We start from the raw sequence: 22,773 nt of genomic DNA on the forward strand, positions 1-22,773 counted from the left end.
CTGCAGTAAAAGTTACAACGAATTGAATAACAAGAACTTAATATTGTTTGTAGTATGTAGCTTTTTTGCAGCATGAGATTTAAATTGACATTTGTATAATCAGATAGGTGGGCAAAAATCTTTTAATTGTGCCGCGGGTTGGACATCGCTGAATTATAAGCCACATAAACTCGCATGCTTAGTAGTTTGGTTTACAAACAAGCTGCAGGTTTATTGCTCAAATTCGAACAACAAAACAAGACATGAACCCAAATAACCACTTATATTATGATTCGTTTCAGGTGAAGTATCGGTTACTTTTCATGTAACCATTTGTGGTGGCTTGAGTAACACTAAACATGGTATTTGTCGCTTTTGATAAAAGAAATTGCGAGAAGTGTTATATTTTATCACAGTTAATGAAGATGATAACGCTGTTCGCAATTGATGTGATCGCATCTTTTCAAAGTGGCAGATGTAAAATACTTCATTTTATAACAAGAGGACTTCAAAGGTTGGCACAGTTGATATATTTTACCCCCAGTAGTTTTAAAGTGGGACATCACAAATTGGTATGTTCAAAATTATGCCTCTTGTGCATAAGCTTGAAAACAAAATCAATGACATTTATTGACTGGGTTGCGGGTGTACGTCTAGCATATAGGGCCACTCGCGAAAGCCCAGTTCTGGGCAGATTTATGTCAGCAACATTGACAAATTTCGACTTTTAAATTTTTATTCATATCTTGACAGCACCTCTGCGTTGATTTTTGTGGTAATGGTGTTGCTGATTCTCTCTTTCAGAGTTTCAGGCGTCGGAACTATGAAATTTTCGTTAATATTTCAAGGTTATTACAAAAAATGCGAAGATTTTGACGCGTTATTTGTCATTTAACCCCAGATTTTAACAACATATTCCGGTCTTGCAACTGTAATTCAGCAGCGTGAATAAAAAGCAAAGCGCAATCATTTTTGTATGTTACCTATTATGTTATTCACCCAGCCGCGGTGTCATCGCTTCGCCGTACATTTGTTATCAGAGAAAACAAAATCAGAGATGTGTCGATTCACGTGTAGTGAAAGAATTGTTATTTTACGTTTGTCCATGGCGACACCGAAAATATTTATTCATGACAAATGAAATAACTTACGTCAACCGAGAAGTATAAATATTTTTTTTACCATGGGTTTTTGGCAATAATAGTTGACCTTGATGATTGACGTCAAGTAATTTGACACACTGATATGCAACACTAGCAAAGAAATTGAAATTTGCCTGTTTAATTACGAATTTCAAGTTTGTAAGATGAACTTAAACAACTGTGTGAATCACTCATAATTAGTCATCAAACTAAATGATGCGACATTGCGAAGGTAATGTGATTTCATCAGTTAGTGGTCCAACAATTTGAGCTTAAAATGTAACAAATGTTTTGACGCTTTTCCTCCTTAAACCCTTTTACCACACTTTACAGAAACTTCGCCATCCATGCAAGCATCAGGAACCACAAGCCGAACTTCTCATCTTGCGGTTGTCCCATGCGGTCACGATGCCCTTCACGCAGCAGACGAGTGGAAAACACGATCCGCGCCTACATAAAGTAAGCTGGCCACCTTTTTTGCGTCTTACGAACCTTAGAACAGGCAAAACTGGGCGTTGAGAATCCCCAGTTTTGCAGGTTTAACAGGTTTGTTGGCGTACAATCTGCCGGTGGCGTAATCTGTGAACGCTGAGCCCAATGTGTAAAAAAACAACTTGGAGATAGACTATTGTAAATGAAAAATCTTTCACGTTTTCTGGCTTACCCTTTTTACCGCAAATGCGTGGATAGTAACAATTACGTCATAATGATGTGTTCCAAAATCTGTGTACACAAACGGGCAAAGCGTTCGCTATTGATTAATAATAGCCACTACCATTGCTATACTGTTTACATCTTCCAGAACAGTGCTCTTCAACCTTTTTAAAGACTGTCCGCACATTCCTTCGTACGACCGACCAATCAAATCAGTTTTCATTTTTAGCAACCGCAGTATGTAAATAACGAGTAATAACAGACCGGTAAATACTTCTAAACTGATAGAATGTTTGGAACACGTGAGAAACATCACATTAATACATTTCCTGTTTACCGCCTGTTGCAATTTTGCTATAGGTATTTTTGTTGTAGATAAATTATATATTGTGTTCTGTTCAAAATTTCTTCGATTGTAAATTAAAAAAAAACTGTTCCGATGAATTATCAAACACAGGGTTAATTATCTCAGTCTCAAACCGAAAATGCAACACGAACCAGAACATTTTGCCCGAACCAGATTTTTTTAACCCGAAGCCCAAACCTGAACCTTAGTTCAAAAATGCATCATCCGCACCATGTTCGCTATCTACACAAAAGATTTTCATACCCACCCCAGTGCGGTTGGTCCTACTGTGGTTGAAAAGCACTGGCCTGGAATAATGTATGTATTTAATTTTATCAGTAATTACGTGAGAAAATCCTTGTTTCAATAAACCTTTGTTTATGTACACAGTAAATTTAACCTTCAAGTTTAGGTGTTTTGCTTAAATTTATTTGATGCTTATACCTGCTGGCTACTATACTTCAGAGAAGCTTGAAAACATGACCGACAACTTAAGGTAAGTTACTGTGTTTGTGACAGCTTGTTTAGTAATTTTAGTTGTTGTTTAGTAATAGGTGCTTGGAAACAAAACAAGTCTTGTTGGTGGCCAGGGAACGTCTTGAAGGCCCTGAAGAACTTGTTATCTCCATGCTCTTGCTAAAACCGCACTTGAAAAAAACTGAAGACGATGGCAAGGATTTCTACAATTGCACCATTGAAATACGGTAAAATACATCACTTTATTTTGTTGCTCTATTTGAAACACATGTAATGTCTCCAATATGTAGTTTTCGGGTAGTCCTGAAAATATACGATATCGAGATCTTATGTCCTCTTTGCCAATGTTGATTTATGTACGTTTTGAGTAGCTGCGGATGGAAATCCCAAAAGTTGAACCACAGACAATTAAGCCATTTTTTACAGTCAACGTTTTAGTTTCTCAATAACGTCTAAATAAATTTTAGGAAAAATGAACCCCTCACTGTTAAAATATCAAGCTCTGAAGTTGAAGTTGATGATCCCATCAGAGAAACTTCGGACAATAATACAGAAAGATTGGAATTTCAATTTAAGTTTAGAAGTTTCAGAAATTCCAAAATCGAGGGCAAAAAAATCGTCGTTGAAATCTTAGGCAACACAAGCACAATACTACAATCTCAAGTATATTTACCAAGTATGTCACTGTTTTAACTTATGCCCTTGTTTCATTTAAATATTGGCCATAGGTTCTAACGGATATTACTTGATACATAGAACCACCCTTGGAAACCACGACTAACAACTTTTCAAACACTGGGATCTTGTGTGTGTATAACTAGTTCCAACTCACTAGCAGGTGGGACATGCACATAGCGCCCTCTATAACAGGCCTGGACACCGGTCGCGCTCGTTTCAAAACTGGAGGCGGATGTGTTTCAACTGGTTCGTACGGTCGTGCGGGACTTGTAGACAGTTTTTGGCGTGTTATTGCTCAGATAATCACATGAAATAGTTTTTGCTGTGTTATTGATAGGTTATTGCGTGTGAAACGAAAAAAAATATTAAATTTACGCTTACATTCAGTTAGCGGGCGTTTGCGAGACTTGTCCAGCAAGGTCAAAAAGGTGTGTTTGTGTACATTTAGGTCCCTTTCTTCAATTTTATTTTTTGTTTTTGTCCCAAAATCCTAATATTGATCTCAAGGAAGAGCCTCTGTCCTGCTTTAACAAAAAAAACCTTGAGAAGTGATGTATTAGGTAGGACAGCAGGACAGATCGACAAAGTCGAGACAAAAGGCTAACTGCAGTAGTGCATAACTTGTTCACTGCTAAAACTTTTGTATGAAGACACATATATAGACACACTTATTTGAGTTTATTTTTTTTGCTAAAATTGTAAACGGTAAAACATTGTTTAATGCACAGAAATTTTCATACAGGTCATACAGGACATGAAAAAAAAAGGATTTACAAAATTTGAGATTTTCCAATCGCACCCATGAGGTAATCTCTTTGCGATCATTAGGTTTTTTGACTAAGCATGACCTTTCGCCAGGAGCTCTATTATACCTGCTTGATAGTAAAGATTGTAAATTTGTCAATTAGACAGGCAGTAAAAGTGTGTTATATACATATTACAAATATTTCAGTATTACACATTGCAGTGTTACATATAAGAAATATTTTTGTTACAGGTGACAAATATTTCAGTATTACAAATTTCAATGAAATGCTGTTGAAATCCCAAAAGGGCATATGTTGATCCAAAATACTCAGGTCATTTTAAAGGATGTTGCTGAGTATGTCACAGTGATCTGCTTTCATTTTATATATGTAGGAGTCACTGACGATTTCAAAAATACTGCTGAGTGCAGACTTTTGGTTTAAATCGTCAAAACATCAAATAACAAACTACAGACCATTAACATGCCATATCATTGGGTATTTAGAGGCCACCTCTGTTTAAATGCTGCGTATATGAACCATATTTTTCATAATAACTGTAGGTATCATCCAGGTTGAAGTCATCTTTTCGAACAATGTATCCAGAAATGTACGCCATGGCTTGGATTTCATAAAATGATACTGTGGCGGATGCCACCCTTGAATTCACTGAAGCGTGATACGTTTTGCTTTTAGTATTGCCTTTTTCTGCGCGTCTCGAAACAATTAAGCGTTTTCTGGCAACGACGCTCATTCAGAAAAATACACGTTAATATTGATATTGTTGGCCCTCTGCCGCCATCACAAGGAAGTAGATACTTGCTTACCATCGTCGACCGCTTTACACGATGGCCAGAAGCCATTCCAATGTCTGATGCGACAACCGTCACTTGCGCAAGAGCGTTTATATTTCATTGGATTGCCCGCTTCGGGATCCCAACGGAAATATCGTCTGACAGAGGCCCGCAGTTTACATCTGAATTGTGGAAGAACATTTGCCAGCTCATGGGAATTAAACACCACTGCACTACAGCGTTCCACCCACAGACTAACGGATTGGTGGAGCGATTTCACCTTCAACTCAAAAGCAGTCTGATGGCTAGATCGGCTAATCCAAATTGGATTGACGAGCTGCCCTGGGTTCTGCTTGGCATACGTAACATGCCAAAAGAAGATCTCACCACGTCAAGCGCGGAACTCGTTTACGGCTCAACCATTTCCCATCCTGGGGATTTTCCTGCTGCTGCAGACACGTCTATCAAGTATTCCGAGTTTGTACAAACTCTTCGTCGTGCGATTCAAACATTACCGCAGCCAATGTCGCGCCATTGTCGAACTCGTGTATTTGTGCCACCTTCGTTACGCAATTGCACATATGTTTTCGTGCGTAAAGATGGATATCGCCCTCCACTTTCGCCACCGTATGATGGTCCTTTTAAAGTGTCTGCTCGTCACGAAAAGTATTTTGTGATAAACATTTCAGGTGTTGAACATTCCATTTCGATTGATCGCCTTAAACCTGCTATTGTTGACTGCTCCAAACCGGTACCTGTTGGGCAAGCTCGTAAAAGAGGGCGCCAAAAAAACAACATCCCGCTTCTGGGGGGGAGTAATGTGGCGGATGCCACCCTTGAATTCACTGAAGCGTGATAAGTTTTGCTTTTGGTATTGCCTTTTTCTGCGCGTCTCGAAACAATTAAGCGTTTTCTGGCAACGACGCTCATTCAGAAAAATACACGTTACGAAGCACCCGCTTCAATACAACTGATTCTTTTTCTGCCACACAACCAGCGACTGCACTGAGTTTCCAATGCGAATATAGTATCATCACAAAATACCCTTAAACAAGTTTGCACATTTCGGCGCTTAATAGGTCGAGGATACACAGAAACATAATTCAGCTTTGACTGAGTAACTAAAGACACTTTCCTCAACTTTAAATAGTGTTCTCAAGAAAAATATTCAAATGCTCTGACAAATGCCTCAGCGAAACACATTTTACCAACTGACTGCTGCCATTGAATTTCTGTATTCAGTGAAAACTTTGCTTAAATGACTTTCCTCAACATTGCTTAGGTAATTAACTGCCTCTTGTATTCTTGACCATCTGTCCAATGTGAAAATTTTGTTGCTAGCCAAAGATGGAATATAAATTTTTATGCCAAGGTGGAAACATCCATGCACAAAATTCTTGAAAACTTTGATGACAAACAAAGGTATGCCGGCTACAAATTTTTTTGACTGAATAGTGAGAGAATCATCACTTTCAAATGAAATTGTAGAAACAGAAAAGGAATGTACGTTTAAAGCTTCAACCAAATCATTCATGTCACCAGGTAATTTGTCCTGTTTTGTGAATTCATCGAGTTCATCAACTACAGCATTTCTTTGGCCTGACATGGCTTTTTTGTGGTTCTAGGTATGCTGGTGGTGGTTGGAATAAACTTTTAGGGACACATGCAAATACTGGGCAGTACCTGCCATAGGACAAAACTTTTTCATAACCTTGCAGCCAGTGTCTTTCACATACATCAATGTCTGGTTTGTCTGGAATATTGTCCCTTGCTATAGCATGTAGCCATCTCAACCTCTCTGCTCTATCTCTTGGTAAACGAAAAACTGTAGTTTTATCTCCTGCATCATATCCACTTCTACAACACTTTCTACCAATGTTTTTTTTAATAAATCCTGCATACATATAATTTTCATGTATGTTATACATGTATTGATATTATTAAATATTTCCCATGAATGCAAGTTTCTGAAGGAATAGTGATTCAACATGATATTTTGAAACAGTGACAATAATATCATAGATGAACATCTACCCATTCAGCCATCATCCTAACCAGAACCTGACTGTGTGATGGTGTCCATAATTTCTCATCTACTGTTTCTATTCGAACACTAAGTGCACTGGAAATATTGGCATGTTTAATTATCATAATAATCTATAAACAAAAATGTTTAAATAGGCAGCTGACCTCTTTTGCAATAATTAATATAAACAAACTTAGCACAAACTTCTGAAAGCCCAACAGGGACCTAAATGTACACAAACACAACTTTTTGACCTTGCTGGACGAGTCTCGCAAACGTCCGCTAACTCAAAATTAGCGTAATTTTCATACATTCCTACGTTTCACACGCATTAACCTATCAATAACACAGCAAAAACTATTTCATGTGATTATCCGAGCAATAACACGCCAAAAACTGTCTACAAGTCCCGCACGACCGCAGAAACCAGTTGAAACACATCCGCCTCCAGTTTTGAAACGAGCGCGACCGGTGTCCGGTTAGCACACTTACACCTAACTTGAAAGTCGGACGCAGATTCGACGTAAGCCTGGTTTGTGCGTTTACAAAGGCTATTGTCGTGCGTCGGTGCATCAGTGCTGCTGATGATTTCTACTAGCTGAGTTTATACATCGCTGTGTGGGCACTTTGGGCATTATTTGCTGCATAACACATTGGAATATTTGTAAATAAAATTAATCGTTCAGTGAAGAAGTTAAATAAGTCAAAGAAATCAAAAAAAGTGGTAAATGCTGCAATTAACATTTTTATGCGCAACTGGTAAAACTGTACACGTGTAGGATTGCAAAGCAGAGGGCAGCTGGTATCTGCTTATTTTTTAGGTAGAGTTTGAGAAGCGTTCTGCTTGTAACATATTCTTTATGTTTTGTGTTGGCTGGTTTACCTATATAAGGCAATAATCTTTCGGTAATGTTCTTAAATGTTGATGCAAGTTTTTCTCCACATCCAACGGATTTCGTGCTAGAAATAACATGCATTTTTGCGGAAAAAGTTATAGTCTGTCGGTCGTTTCGGCATTGTGTGCCAATGCCGAGGTATTTCATGATTTCTGAGGATATTCCTGACAAATCTAAAGGCTTTTTCCACAAGAACATACTTTTACAGAAAGTTTATAAATTAGCAGAAGAAGCTAAAATAAGCTGGAAACGGAATAGCTTTTAAAGTAATGGCATTATACGAGATTAACCGTGTTTTCTTAAAAAATAAAAAAAACACACGCTTAACCGGATTCGTTCGTAAGTTTAATTTTAAGACATTACTTCTTCTACACATACAGCACTGCGTCCTCAGCGATTTTATGCAACAAAGCAAGTTATTGTTAAGGCACTGCATACCAGTTGCGCATAAAAATGTTAATTGCAGCATTTAACACATTTTTTTAAATTTATTTTGGACTTATTTAACTTCTTCACTGAACGATTAATTTTATTTACAAAAATTCCAATGTGTTATGCAGCAAATAATGCCAAAAGTGCCCACACAGCGAAGTACAAACTCAGCTAGTAGAAATCATCAGCAGCACTGATGCACCGACGCACGACAATAGCCTTTGTGAACGCACAAACCAGGCTTACGTCGAATCTGCGTCCGACTTTCAAGTTAGGTGTAAGTGTGCTAACCCCGGTGTCCAGGCCTGTTATAGAGGGCGCTATGCGCTATGGACATATAGAGGGCGCTATGGACATGCACCATATAAAAGATCCAAATTCGAGTCATGCAAAAATTACCGAAACTTTATTTTTCAGTTTTTCAGTTTTTTGGCCCAATTTTGCAAAAAACTTTTTACTTTCGATAAAATGTGCTATTGGCGTTTAACGCTTCTTTTCTTGCTTTCTTCTCAGATTTTTAATAAGAAATTCAGCTATTTGTATTTGTTTCGTCGCATTGTATTTCGTTTTTCTCCGCTTCTTTTTCCAGTTCTGAAACTTCTTTCCTCTAATATATTTTTGACACATTTTGTGACCTTCATACAACCACCATGTAAACATTCCCTGAGTTTCATATACAACAAATTTGTTTTTGAATTTCAATTTTAAAATTCTTGTTTTGTTTTTGAATTTCAATAAATTATTTGACAAAAACCAGTTGTTAGATCGAATATGACACTTGAGATATTTTGCGAGACAACCAACTTTTTTTTCGGTAATTCCATGACGAAATACAACACGTACAAGGTCATCACTAATTTGTGTGCATTTTTTTTAAATTTAACAACTTACCAAGTGTGGGAAATAAACCGACAGAAAGACACAAATAATTGCGGCCTATTAATTGACACGCCGTATATTAATATTGTTAGAATGCGACTTTTAACCAAACCGCAAGATATCCTGGCCACGAACCCCTATCAGGTTTTGTTCCATTTAGCGTGCGAGGTTACAACGCTACGCGTGGCAATCGTTTTGAAGTAGATTATACGCCACATGTCGCCTTAGCGGCATAAATCAGATTTTATTATCTGCGCGTTTAACACAATTCAACCAATGCAAGTCTTATATTACGTCTGTCAGTGTTTCGCTGGTGGCATCGGCATACTGGAGATTATTAACGTATTCACAGTTGCAAATTCATTGCGCATCTGTCTTTAAAAGTTCTATATCGTTTGTATGTAATCTGTGTGGTCGTTTTCTTCACAAAATACACATGATTTGATTCAGAAATGCTTCTGTGCCATACACTACTATGAGCTGTGTTTTTATTTTTTAATTCCAAGCAGCAGAAATGTTTCTTTGAGCTTTTACTTTCGAAATAATTTGAGTAGCTTGAGAAACTAAAATCTACTGTAGTTGGGTCAAGACCAAATTTTGTAGTAAATTTTGTAGAGCATCATATTTCAAATATTCCCCACAGCATAAGGGGCTCTTCAAAATTGTACTAGATGGGCCGACCGTCGAATTAAAGAGTGCCTCCAATCTGTCTTGGTGTAAGAATGGAGTTTGAAGACTAGTTACATTTTGTGTTTCCTCGCAAAATAGTTCCCTAAGCGCTTTAAATTTTAGAACCAACATATATAGTTCTCATTATGTATCAGCTTTTACATAGAGTAACTCTTTTAGTTCCTTCCCAAGATAAGGCTCGGTCGATTTTACAAATACATTTTTTAGGTTGATCACTGGTAGAACGCACAGCTTATACGTCATTAGGGGTATAATGAGACTCTTGGCTATCGTTATGTTACCGAGAAGAGTTAATCCTCTGGTCGCCCAAAGATTCATTACTATGTTCGCTTTTTTTAGTGACGAAGAAAAGTTCAGTTCGATAAGTTCCTCATCTTTGTATATAAGTTGGGCTCTGTTTTTGAACCGTTTTATTTGGGAAGGTAGCGCACCCCGGGCGGTCATTGTTTAAAAAAAAATGTACACTAGATGTCGCTGTAGCGGCGTTTTTGATCAGTTTATGTTTATCGATATTTGCGATGTTTGAATATCATTATTAGGCGGTCGTCAAGACGATAAAGGAAAAAAATGTTTGCGACTTGTGGATATTATGAGATTTGTATCTTTCGATAATTTATTTAATTCATGTTAATATAAATGGTTTAACGCATGTTTTGGATTGACCTGGACTGTGTTTACACGATTTATGACAAGCTAAATTTACACGGTTTGGACAGAACAAGTTATTTACATTAAACTTCCACATTTCCCTAATATGTGTTTGTGGATTATTACATTGCGCACTTAATGATGTATTTTTGATGAAGGTAATGAAGGTAACCGAACTTGATGTTTACAAAATCGTCCCACAAACACCTAACCCCCCAAAAAAATATGTATATTTTGGCCCCAGCAGTAATCTTAATGAACTAGAACGAAGTTGTTGTCATGGGCTTAGTAAGCATTGTGTGATTCTTTGGACCTCTTCTTTTACACGTTGTTTGGAACGCATGGATATATGCCCAATCAACAAGCAAGAAACTAATAGTTGACAACAAAAGGCGGTTTTATGCGTAATAAGTAATTTCCAGGGCTTGTACGATGGATTTTTACACAGTTCTGTTGTGGACCTTTTTCTCTTATTTTTATCAACTATGTACCTAGTACATACGTTGTAGACCCTAAGCCGTCCATCTGAATAATAATACCGAGCAACCATCCTGTGTCATCGACTGCAATCCACAGTTATAAGTAGTAATATCGCATGGCCGCATGCTTTCCTACGGATTGATACAGATGTAGCGATAACAAAAACTTGTCAGTGGATTGTGATAGTCAGTAATATGTCGGTTACGAAAATGGGTAGAAAAGTAAAGCTACAGCTACAACTTGAAAACCAAATCATATTACTTGTCAAAGTACAACTGGGAATTATAACCCGCCTCGAGGGCAAGGGAAACGTCAAGTGAGGTGATGGCATCCGCACTTTGTATTGCACATACGGTGATTGATACAGGAGGTTGCACCATTTCGCGTGGGAGAACTTTACACCTCGCAAATGTGTTGAAAACAATTACTGCTTCACACATACAGAAGCAATAATTGTTTCAACACTATTGCGGGGGTGCCACCGTTGAAAAATAACCGTTGCGTGCGCATAAGTGTGAACGGTTCATCACATATGAACATAGTTAATGCAATGCTCCGAAGCACGTGAAAATAGGTTGAACAGGTGTGGCCTTTCCGGGTTTATTATATTTAGCGAATAATTAATTAAAACTTGAATGATTCGACAAAGATTTGAACAAACTTGTATGCTAATGTAAAACCACAGTAAAGTGGTGTGGTGATGGTATTATCGTGCTAGTCTCAGTCAGTTTAAAAGCAACACCATTCACCTTTGGGTTGGTCATATTTCTCTTTCGTGTACACACTAACGTTTTGATCACTTACAAACGGTCTTAGAATTGAATTGAAACTGCATATTAACGTTACCTGAACAATCAACATACATCTTTTCGGGATTTCTGTAGATCTTTCACAAAGTAATATGATTATGCACTTTTGGGCTGGTCATATTTCTCTTTCGTGTACACACATACATTTCGATTACTTACAAACGGTCTTAGAATTGAATTGCAAGACCGGGCGCGGCCCAAGTGCACCTAATAACGTTACTTGAACAATCAACATACATCTTTTGGGGATTACTGTAGGTCTTTCACACTAAGTTATATGATTAGCAAGTGATTGTGAAACATCAACTATTAGAACACAGAGAGGGATCCCTGAACATTTGTAAGGATTGGCAAATAACAAACTAATACTAATCTGTACATAATTGTGCGCATTGTTTCGATGCACTGATAAGATCTAAGAGGCCGATAGAGCGCACACAACTGTCTGCAGCTCATTATGGCTCATAACTTGTACATAGTCTAATACTGTATGTTAAACAAAAAGCCAATAATAGCAATTAATTACGCAATTTGCCGCCTGACGCCTGACGCCAAACGCGCTACATTGTGCAACTACCGGTTTTCGAATACCATGGTGTTTCCCCAGGTTTTTTTTATCGTGTTTCCCTGTCGGGATGAGGATACTAATAACGGAGAACCTGCTGAACGATGTCGAGTTGAAGCTGCTGAGTCTCGTGACAACTTATTTGTCTGAAATAAAAGTATCAGAAGAATATAAACTTTAGGGGGTTTCCCCAGACGAGCCAGAGGGTGTTCCTACCTTGGCGCTTAATGCGCTATTGATGCTGATGGTGCTAATGACGCTATAGAGAGCAAATACTACTGGCGCCATTGACGCTAAGCTTCAATATTTTTATTAGCTGCATTAGCGCCAATGTGCATTTTAGAAATACGGTTTATCGACCCCCAAGCAGCTCGGGTTTTGTGTTTCCGCAGATACCAACACTAGCAAAGTAATGAGGAATTACCGTAATCGTTATGACCTTTTGCATAACAACAACCATTTTGGTGAGTCAAACTGTGTTTAGTTTCGTTGGTTACGTTTTCTGAACAACATCTAACCCAAATATTACCAAAATACATAAGTTAACGAATGCGAAAACATGACAGATTGCCAAGAATAAAACCGTTACTGCACGAATACATGCAAGACGTTAATCGATCTCAAAGAAAATAACGAATTATTTTACTTATTAGCCACTGCACAGCTGAGAGAGAATATAAACACACTCCTTTCCAAGAAATGGGACAAATCTTCGTTACAACGAGCTTTTGAAAACCGAAGTGAAGAAAAATTGCAAATAATTCTGGCCTCGTATTACGCTGCAGAATGTCTTTCCCTTGGCGAGTTCGAAGAAATGACATTTTCAGATACAAATCGAGACAGAATGGTGGCATTTACGTTAGTGTATATTCTAAACAATGACGTTTTAATGAAACTTGGTTTGGCGGAACATGGAAGAAATTGGTATTCAACAAAACTCGAAATACTTCAAGATATTCTCGGTGACAAATTCAATGGTAAAGTAATAAAAATTGTTGGATTATTTGTTATGATATCCACAACACGTTTCTTCAAACTTTCAGATATCGCAAACCCTGCAACTCCAACATCACATATTTCATGTAAACCCCAACAAACAACGACGAGAAGCACATTTTCAAGTTATGCCGAAAGTGGATTGGACTTGATTTCTCACGATGGAGCAATTTACGACAGGTTTGTTTAGTAAACTGGTAAAAAATAAAGGGCTATTTCAGTTTACAATATTAGTTGCATACAAATAAACTCTATGTATATAAGGGGATTACGCAACATCTGTTTAGCTTCCTTTAAAGGAGACATCCTTCGCTTCGCTATGCTTCGGGAAACGTTTGTAAGCGATTATATCCAGTCACGTTTTATACTGGGTACCGAGAAAGGCGAGAGAGCCTTTTTCACTCGCTTCTCTCGTTTCGTTCGCAGGTCAACACCATAGCTAGACAAACATCTTTATCGGCCCAGGGGCGCCTCTTTGCAGTTCAAACAAAACACAGCTATTCTTCTATCCACAGAGATATGTCGAAATGACAAGATCCAAACTTGCAATAAAACAAAGTTTCACTGCAAACTTTTTTGTCTGTTTTTCTGGTACCGCTTATTCAATTGCAGAACAACAACCACGACCTGACGAAGTCGCTCATCAACCAATATTTTGTTTGTTTACATTTAAACCAGAGCACGTGACCCGCCAGGACAAAGAAGCATTTACATTCCACCTGGCAACCCGGAAAGTGAGTCCTACAGACTTTCGACGTTCATTAAATATCCAGAACACATTCCTGCCAACCCGAGACTACTGGCTTCATCGGGATTTTACTACACCGGTTTTAAAGATAGAGTCAAGTGTTTCAGGTTCTGTTGCTTTTTTATGGATATTTTCTATTTTGCAATCTGCAAACACTTAAGCGGCATTTTAAAACCCAGTAGGTTAAAGGTTCCAGACAGGCGATGGAGTAAGCACGCTAAATTGTTGCAACAAACTAATAGTGCTTAATATCGCTGTAAAATTTGATGAGGCAATTTGCAACGTCAGCTTTAGGGAAATAACGTTGCGAAATCCTGGCGTAACTTGACCGTAATGTTTGGACTTTAAAGTGTCACATGCAGTAGCATGTCTGCAGATCGTGGCTTTTGTTGCAGCAGTTTGCATTTAGCAAACACGTCATGGAAATAATTTGTTTAGCTTATATATGTAATCCAGCTATCGGAAATACGAATTCAGACCTTTGTAAGCTTTTATATCTTACTATTTGTATGGAATGTTCATCGTGGCTTATTTCTGGCAAATAAACACTATTTTAAATAAATACGGTGAATGTGGCGAAATACAGGTTGACTTGTAATTGGTAAAGTTTGGTCAATATTACCAATTCCTCTTGATTTTGTTGTTATTTTACTACAGTTGTGGACTTTGTGTTGAAAACTGGGTGTATGGTGATGACGTTAAAAGTTCGAAATGGCACAGAAACGATTGTTTGTTCATAAAAGGTCAAAATTCCGGTAATATCGAAGTCGGTAAGTTCTGCACGTAAATGCCAAACTGCATTTTCCTCATACGAGTTAGAGCGGAACCAACCAATTTAGACGTGCACTATACGTGTACTAATAGTAGCATCTCTACGGTGCAATGTATTAAAGATAAGCTGATTATCCAATACAAACTTTAAAACAACTGCGGTGCTATAAATAATTAATTATTTGCGTAGACGCTCTACAAACTACTAATAGGAACTCTATGGTGCAATGTATTATAAGATAAGCTGCTTACCCTATGCTAACTTTAAAATAGCTGCGGTGCTATAATTAATAAGTTATTTATGCAAACAATTCAAACGCTCTACATACTATATGTAAACGTAACAGTTTTATCATATACTACGGTCTAATGTTGCAATATCTTGCTTGTAGGTTCTGATACTGTGGCTCGGTTGTGGCAAAGACCCCAAAGCTCGGTATGTGTCCATTGCCTATGTTTTCTTTGCCCAAAATCCGTACCGCAAAATTTACTGTTACCAAATTGGTATGTTTGTGATTTTAGTTGCAGCCTGACTTAATGGAAGATGTAAGTGATGGAGCACCAATTGATGTCGCCCACCGTCAAAATCAACGACACACTGGAGGTAAACGTTTCAATCCTATTTTAAGAATAAATTCCTAAAAAGTACTTACTTAGGGCCCATGCAGACAGCAAAATACATCTCCAAACCTACAGAAGCAGCGAATTCAATTTGCGTAAGTTTATTGAACATGTACTGCCTCGTCAAACTTTTTACTGTTAATTTCGTTTCCATTGATCATGGTTTCGGTGTTTCATCATGTGTTGATTGTCACGGAAAACACACAATAGGCGATGGTAACGCTATAGCCGTGTCAACAAAAGTGTACGTTGATCATATATCTTGCTCTCATTGTTTTGAAATTTATCGCCTAAACAATATTTAACATAAAAATAGAATAAACTTTTGTAGTTTGTAAAAAGATTTTGTAATTTGGCAAAAGCGGTACTTGACCTTACAAGTTAACCTTTTTGACGAGCCTTGTCTGGTCATAACATTTCCTTAAAAGAACAAAATGCGGGCTTACCAAATCTTTTGGGACCACAGGCTTTATTCAGAGCTTCGCCTCCGCATCCTTATTTATATACAAAGCGTTAATGCTATTTACAGAGCATTGAATTCGCCACCATTCCATCAGCATATCACGAGAATTTCCTAAAGAATCTCGACTTAAGGAAAGAGACTGAAAGACAGTGAGTATTTATTTATGTAAACCAATCCCACACATACATCTGTATATCAGTGTAATGTACGCATATGTAAATTGGTAAAGGCCCACACGCAGAATTTCCCCAGACGCCAAAACGTCAGTGGTGGTTTCGGTTTCATTGCGCCATGACTGTTGAACAAAATGCACTTCTGAACGTTACATACCTCAGTTCCTCTTTTTGGTATTTTTGGTCAAGTGAACTGCAACCGAAAAATGAGACAGGGTGCTATGCGACTTCCCTCCAGTATACGGTTGCGATACCTCATCAACTTTTTGCTACTATTCATTTACTGATACCAGCAAAATTGAAAACCAATGTCTCCTGGTTTGTTCAAAAAGTGCTTTTCCATATTGCGAAACATTTGCATATTTGAACACAGACGAACCTACGAGCACTGGCCGTCAGAAAGACCGACAGTGAGTCCGAACGATCTTGCAAGATCCGGTTTCTTCTATCTTGGAAACCTCGATCGAGTTCAATGTTTCTCTTGTGCTGGTGTTTTGAGAAATTGGAATTACGGTGATGTTGTCAACAACGAACACAGGAGACATTTTCCGCACTGCAGGTAGATACAGAAACATGTACCTCTGTTATTGAAATTAGAACGTTAAACTTGGGTATCTGCTCCCAATAAGACTTCCAAATAAAATCCCTAATTTATTTAAACATATATAAGTCACTCTCGCACCACCTGCTGTAGATAACCATATGTTTCATTATATTATAGATTGGTCCAAGGCGCCGAACAACGAAATGTTCCTCTCAGTCAAGCAGAAAGATCTGCAGCACCCCAACATCAAATTGTGTTTCATGAACCTCCAGATCCATCGGAGAACGAACGAGTATGGATTCAAAACTTTAATTGCTATTACATTTAGCGCTGAAAGTGCGACTTGCAATAATATACCTTAATATGTTACAGAGTGACCTTGAAAATATGTTCCAATGTCGTTATCCCGTAAGTCCTCACATGAGAAATGTAGATGCAAGACTTCAAACCTTCGATAGACGTTGGGAAATAAACAACATCAACGCAACACCAAGACAAATTGCAAGAGCCGGATTCTTTTACTTGGGTAAGTCTTTTGGACAGGAAAAGAAGGTTAATGGTTTGTTTAAACATATGCTATTTACTAATGATTAGAGTCAGTTAAATTGGTGCTTCGTATTCTTGTTGGGTAAGAAGTTACACAGACCCATGCACACATACTTTTGTGTTGCGTTTGCTTGTTATTATGTGGTTATTGTGTGCACAAGGGGAATAATGCATCAGTGGAAAATGAGGCAAACGATATAAACCGAACAAAATCTCGGGTTTGCGTCAATCGTCGCGTCTGTTTCCTTTAATTGTACTTCCTTTCAATAATATTTGTACAACCTTCACCTTGCCCTGTCATTGGGATACGCCAAATATACACACAACCATCTGTCCGAAGAAAGGTTGTTTGTGAATGCAATCCTAGCTTTAGAAAAAACGTAGAAATGCATATTCTTAGCGAACAAAATGTTAATTAGATGGTTCGTATTGTTGTGTGTTGCGCAAACATATCGTGAGGAAATGGATATTTCAACATTAAAGGAACGGAAAGTAATTTTACCACGCAAACGAAGCGCAATCATCGGATATTTGTTTGGGAAACACTTTCATTTCCTGTTTCAAGTATAAATAAACCCACTCCCAAACTGAAAGTACATTGGAGGAAGTTTCGACATCCCACACATGTATTATGGAAACACTTTCATTATCAAATGTTCGCAGGGGAACGAGATCGAGTAAAATGTTGGTATTGCAATGGAGGTTTGCAGAACTTTGAGCCAGAAGACGAACCGTGGACCGAGCACGCGAAGTGGTTCCCAACGTGAGTTTATTTTGCATTATAGTTCTGTGTTTGTCAGACGAAAAACACGATTTCAATATTTTTGTCGACGTTTCGCCATAAACCTTTGCAGCGTCGCGCATTTAATCTGCTGTTAATCTGCATATAAGATTGCATTTGATTTTCCCCGGGCATTTTCGTCTGGAGCATCCCCGCCTTTTCACGTCCCGAAATGAACAAAGATGGGGATTCACCAGGAAATTGGCGATTTGCTCAACACGCCGTTGCAAAAATTACACATTAGTGTTAAAAGCATATGGCTTAGTTAACGTTTCAATCTACTTTAAAAGCAATGTCTGTTAATCTTACTGGACATTTGGTGTAGCGCAACACTAGGTAAATTAATACGAATGAGCCGACGTAGACGAAAAGTTCACACTACAATGGTGTAAAAATTCTGCATATTTAAAACTTAATAACTCGTTAAATATTTATATATAACACTATGACTCACAAGGTATGGCTGAAATGCATGTATTCTTCTGTATTAGACATTTTCTACGTTAAAACACTTTATTTAATAACATGACGAGATAAATTTTTAAACAGTGAGTCCGACTGTTCCTAAGAAACTACATTTGCTTGAGAACTCCAGTACAATGCATTTTCCCCCTGTGAAAACAACTGGAAAAGTTTTAGTTTAATTCAAGCAACATTACGTTATTCATAGATGCGAGTTTTTGCTCCAAAAGAAAGGTCCGGATTTCGTCCATCGAATGGTTTCAATGTTCCCCAACCTCCCGCGTCCACTCCTGCGCGGAGGATTTGATGTTCCTCCACCGGATCAGAGTAGCAGAGGACTTTCTGATGGGAGATCCAACAGTCCAGTTCAAATAGTTGACCCTCAGGTATTGGGTGCTTTGTAAATCCTACAGTGGAGAGAAAGAAGACAATATACCTTTTCCCACGTATAACCAGACTTTATTTGATGAATTTTTCTGCACAGGAAAACTTAAGAAGAGAGGAGCAACGTTTGGAAGAGTTGATGCAGTCGGATGTTGCACAAGCTGCAGTTGAAATGGGATTCGATCGTCGAATTATAAGAAGACTTATTAAAACGTTGGTAAAGTTGAAATATACATGCGTGCGTGGTAACTATCGTTCTAACAAGTTTATGATGAACAAAGTATCTTTTTACCAACCTTATTTTTTCGTGATATCCATTACGACTGAATTATTCAAAGGCACAATCAGAGCCACCACGCCTTTATTTTGCCAAACCCCAAACGCCCAATACTTCCTCTGTGGTGCAGCAATCTGAATCCCACTTTGAAGATTAAAATACTGCACTATGTATATGTACATGCATTCAAAGTCGATGGTATTTACGGAATTGGGTGTAACTGTGTGGTCGGATGGCGCAACTGGATCATATTTTCGCGTGCCCTATCACGTATCAAATCAATAGCTAACCAAACACTACACAACCGTGGTATTGTGTTCTCTCTGGCGTTTGTTGTCACAGAAAACAAACTTAGACATTTTTCACTTAAGGTGAACCTCGATTTATTATATGGCAAATAATACAACTTCAACAGAAGCACAATATATCAATATAATACCTACAGTAGGTATAGCAACCACAGATCGTTTTGGTCAACAAATCGGCATCAAGCACTTTCGCTTTCGGATTCTGCAAAAAAAGTCAATTTCGTGTAACAACCTCACAAACAAAACACCTCTGAAATTCAATTCTGGGCGTGGTTTAACAAATTGATGCTTGAATGTTTTCTTGGACAACAAAGCCAGCATGGTCAACAAAGCGTGATTTCTGTTCGACAATTTGCAGATTTCATCCAAGGTATGGTATAGTAAGTTATCTTATTTGTTGTAGGCGTGTCCATCATGACGAAATGTACACCAGAGTCGCTGATCTCCTCGATGACGTCATGCAGGAAGACAGTAACGCTTCAGAAAACGAAGCTGAAGACGAGATGGAGGCAATTTACGGATCTTCAGGTAATCGCCTGTTTGGCAAAAAAAAACACCCAAATAGTTTTATTTATTTTGCAACAAAATAAATACAAATAATGATTGGTCAGAAACATCAATTTTGTCAGAAAGCGCACGATTAAAACTGTCTGCCTGGATAACAACAGGTAAAATTACCTCAGGCGACGTTTACAGGTTTCCGTGGTATTGTGGAAGGCACTGAATCGTAAAAAGTTTAGTCTCGTTACGAAACAAAGGCGCCCAGTTAATCCTCAACCTTAACCTAAACCTTTATTAGCTATATTAAAGATAGGAAAAGTACGATTGACCCCTTTTATTGTGCTTTTATTTGTTTGGCGATTTGTGTGACGTAACAGAATATCATGTTGTTGTTTTCACTTTTTACAGAAAACAACGCTCAGGATTGCACAAACGAAGGTAATGCAACTTATCATATACAAAGTTTGTCAAGTTTAACTCAAACAAATTTATGTTCCTAATTTGTTGTATGGCATCGCACCAAAATGTCAAAAAACTCTTTTGTACATTAACCCTTCTGACCACGTTAAACTTACGTTACAGAAATGTCGCCATCCATGCAAGATCGCATCGAGGAACTACAAGCGGAACGGCTTTGTAGAATTTGCAAATCGAATCCCTCAGATCTGGTGATTGTCCCTTGCGGTCATTTGAGCAGCTGCTCAAGCTGTAACCCTCAAAGATGCCCTTTATGCAACAGACGAGTGGAAAACACGATCCGCGCCTACATCACATAAGCTGGCCACCTTTCTTGCGTCTTACGAACCTTGGTACAGGCAAAACTGGGCGTTGAGAATCCCCAGTTTTGCGGGTGCAAGGTTGGTTCGCGCTAAACTTATGGGTGGAGTAAACTGCGAACGTTGAGCCCCAATGTATAGTAAATGCTTACAGTCGTGGCCGATATGCGCCGCTTGTACATAGAGTATCGTGTGTATAATACTCGTGGATGTTGGGATGCATCCGTTTTTACCGCAAAGTAGCGGGATTGAAATTCATACTTTGTTACGTATATGTGAAACCTTGTATAAAAACGGGGCAAGACGTTCGCATTTGTTTACATTTAGCTTACTACTGCAGATTACTGGTGGTTTTGCCGATCGTTCATCTTCTCTCAAATCAATCAATTAACTTTGGAAAAGTGGACGTAAAAGGAAATCTCATAAACAACAGGGAGATTTTTAATCAAAGAAAATGGTATTTGAATTAAACTGATTCAAGACATTTTCGCGTCATTAGATGTTTTTCCAATAAGAACATTTTGGCATAAAGTAGGACGTAAACACGCACATATATATACATGTATGTCGAAGCATTGAGAGCGATCGCAAGTTACCCAACCAGTAATGCAGGGTACAGTGTATGTGGGTGCGCCTAATATCGATATAACCACTCGTCGTCGCTTGTCAATAAAAGTGGACGAAACATTACAATCGTGGAAGTCGTTTTCAAGCAGCTGCAATATACAGAAATATGGAACAAATTGCTCTTAGAAGCGTTGACAATAGTAGATAATGTTAAGAAGAAACTATGCATGAATCACATGGCATTAGACCCTCCTACGTTGGCACTTGCACCGACATCGTGGTTCAAAACAAAGTTAAGCATCACTTTTCCAAGAAGCGCCAAACCTCACCAGAAAGAGCTTTTTCAATACAAAGCTTCGAGCTAAAAGTTAGTTTGCAGAAGAAATTGCAGAAAGTTGAAACGTTCAGAAGTTATGCAAGCAGAAATATTATGGAAATCATTAGGTTTACAGTCTTCGCAGCCCATGCAGGCATTGCAATCTAGCTAGATCAGCCATTTTTTACCTGACCAGCAGAAGCGTATTTGAAAAATCAAGCTCCCGTTGATGTTTGAACTCACAACCCTGGGCTAACCAGACCCAACGCTCTACCAACTGAGTTGTCTGATTATGGAAACTAAACCAAAAGTTTTTTCAGACATAGAATTACAGACAGATTGACGTCATCCGACAATACCGTCCTCTCCATAAATGGTATGGAGTTGAAAAAGCGTAGGTGCAAGTGAATCACCGAAATTCATAGGATTCTAACACAACCAAAGTTTTTCAATCATTATTCCATGTTCCGGCAATTTAAATGTGGAAGTATTATAGTGGTGACCACAACTGTAACATATATAAACCAAATATCATTCAACCAGCTTTCTATGCTTGATTGGAACATCGGTCGGTAGAAATCCTGGTCGATTCTAACGGGATAACATGCTACACGTGAAATTATGCAACAATCCCAAAAAGTTTTTATCTTCGTGAGACATACATGATCTCATAATTGGACACCACCGACAGTTTGAGAAGCCCTGGCGCAACCTTCACCATACAACAGATTGGTGGTTGTCGTCTATTCTTGGTTTTTTGTTCGGCAACGAAGTACAAATAGGAACGTGGCTGATTGCTAACAACGTAGCTGCTTGCTGGCTTTCAAATATTGAAACTGTTGCTACGTTATGTCTTGTTTGTTTGTAATGTGTACATAGCGACAGCCAACCATGACCAAGAATACGTTTGATTAATCTTTGTTGCTCAGTGGAGTGTTTACTGTAGGTTAATAAATCCAGACGGCGACGTGTACTAATTATTATTTGCCGACTAAACGGCCAAGGAAAGACTTAAACTTTGTGGTAAATATACAATCACCGTCATCCCTTGAGCACCAAAATAGGTCCATCCATACGGAGAAATACCAAATTGTGATTTTGGGAACATAAACATGTGTTTCTGTAACAAAATTTTGCATGAAAATAATGTTCCCAGAACGATTTTTCCTATTTGGTAACGAAATTTCGTTTCTCGGAACGGTTTTGTAACGAAATTTCGAAACAAAGGCAAATAATGTATTGTGACTTTACCTATACAACATTGATAATCCTGACCCTCAATGTAGGAAGCTCTTTTA

At 38.2% G+C, this 22,773-nt stretch overlaps 2 protein-coding genes and 1 pseudogene across 4 annotated transcripts; 2 read left to right on the forward strand and 1 right to left on the reverse strand.

The window, feature by feature from the left end:
- Positions 1 to 1,660: 1,660 nt before the first annotated feature.
- LOC145894887 (uncharacterized) lies at positions 1,661 to 4,405 on the forward strand. 2 transcript variants are annotated; one of them, XR_014401580.1, is made up of 6 exons: positions 1,661 to 2,617; positions 2,670 to 2,825; positions 3,066 to 3,274; positions 3,355 to 3,436; positions 4,019 to 4,082; positions 4,274 to 4,405. XR_014401580.1 is itself a non-coding variant. In XM_082983555.1 (4 exons), the coding sequence occupies exons 1-4, from the start codon at positions 2,556 to 2,558 to the stop codon at positions 3,417 to 3,419; spliced, it is 492 nt and encodes a 163-aa protein (XP_082839681.1). In that variant the 5' UTR covers positions 1,661 to 2,555; the 3' UTR covers positions 3,420 to 3,666. The 2 variants fall into 2 exon arrangements, 1 of the variants encoding a protein (XP_082839681.1); XM_082983555.1 differs by lacking the exons at positions 4,019 to 4,082; positions 4,274 to 4,405 and having other exon boundaries at positions 3,355 to 3,666.
- Positions 4,406 to 5,903: 1,498 nt separating this feature from the next.
- LOC145895925 (uncharacterized) lies at positions 5,904 to 6,899 on the reverse strand (annotated as a pseudogene).
- Positions 6,900 to 12,643: 5,744 nt separating this feature from the next.
- LOC145893888 (E3 ubiquitin-protein ligase XIAP-like) lies at positions 12,644 to 21,272 on the forward strand. Of its 2 annotated transcripts, XM_082982261.1 has the most exons (18): positions 12,644 to 12,705; positions 12,895 to 13,218; positions 13,285 to 13,417; positions 13,916 to 14,092; positions 14,643 to 14,755; positions 15,149 to 15,192; positions 15,279 to 15,360; positions 15,414 to 15,472; positions 15,907 to 15,989; positions 16,387 to 16,572; positions 16,735 to 16,849; positions 16,930 to 17,083; positions 17,767 to 17,866; positions 18,555 to 18,732; positions 18,831 to 18,943; positions 19,719 to 19,843; positions 20,225 to 20,254; positions 20,399 to 21,272. In XM_082982261.1, exons 1-18 carry the CDS (start codon positions 12,654 to 12,656, stop codon positions 20,590 to 20,592), a joined length of 2,262 nt encoding a protein of 753 aa, XP_082838387.1. In that variant the 5' UTR covers positions 12,644 to 12,653; the 3' UTR covers positions 20,593 to 21,272. The 2 variants fall into 2 exon arrangements, with proteins under 2 accessions (XP_082838387.1, XP_082838386.1); XM_082982260.1 differs by having other exon boundaries at positions 12,895 to 13,417.
- The last annotated feature ends 1,501 nt before the right edge of the window (positions 21,273 to 22,773 follow it).

The sequence above is a fragment of the Ascidia mentula genome, chromosome 3 (assembly GCF_947561715.1).
Source record: "Ascidia mentula chromosome 3, kaAscMent1.1, whole genome shotgun sequence".
Classification (NCBI taxonomy): Eukaryota; Metazoa; Chordata; class Ascidiacea; order Phlebobranchia; family Ascidiidae; genus Ascidia; species Ascidia mentula.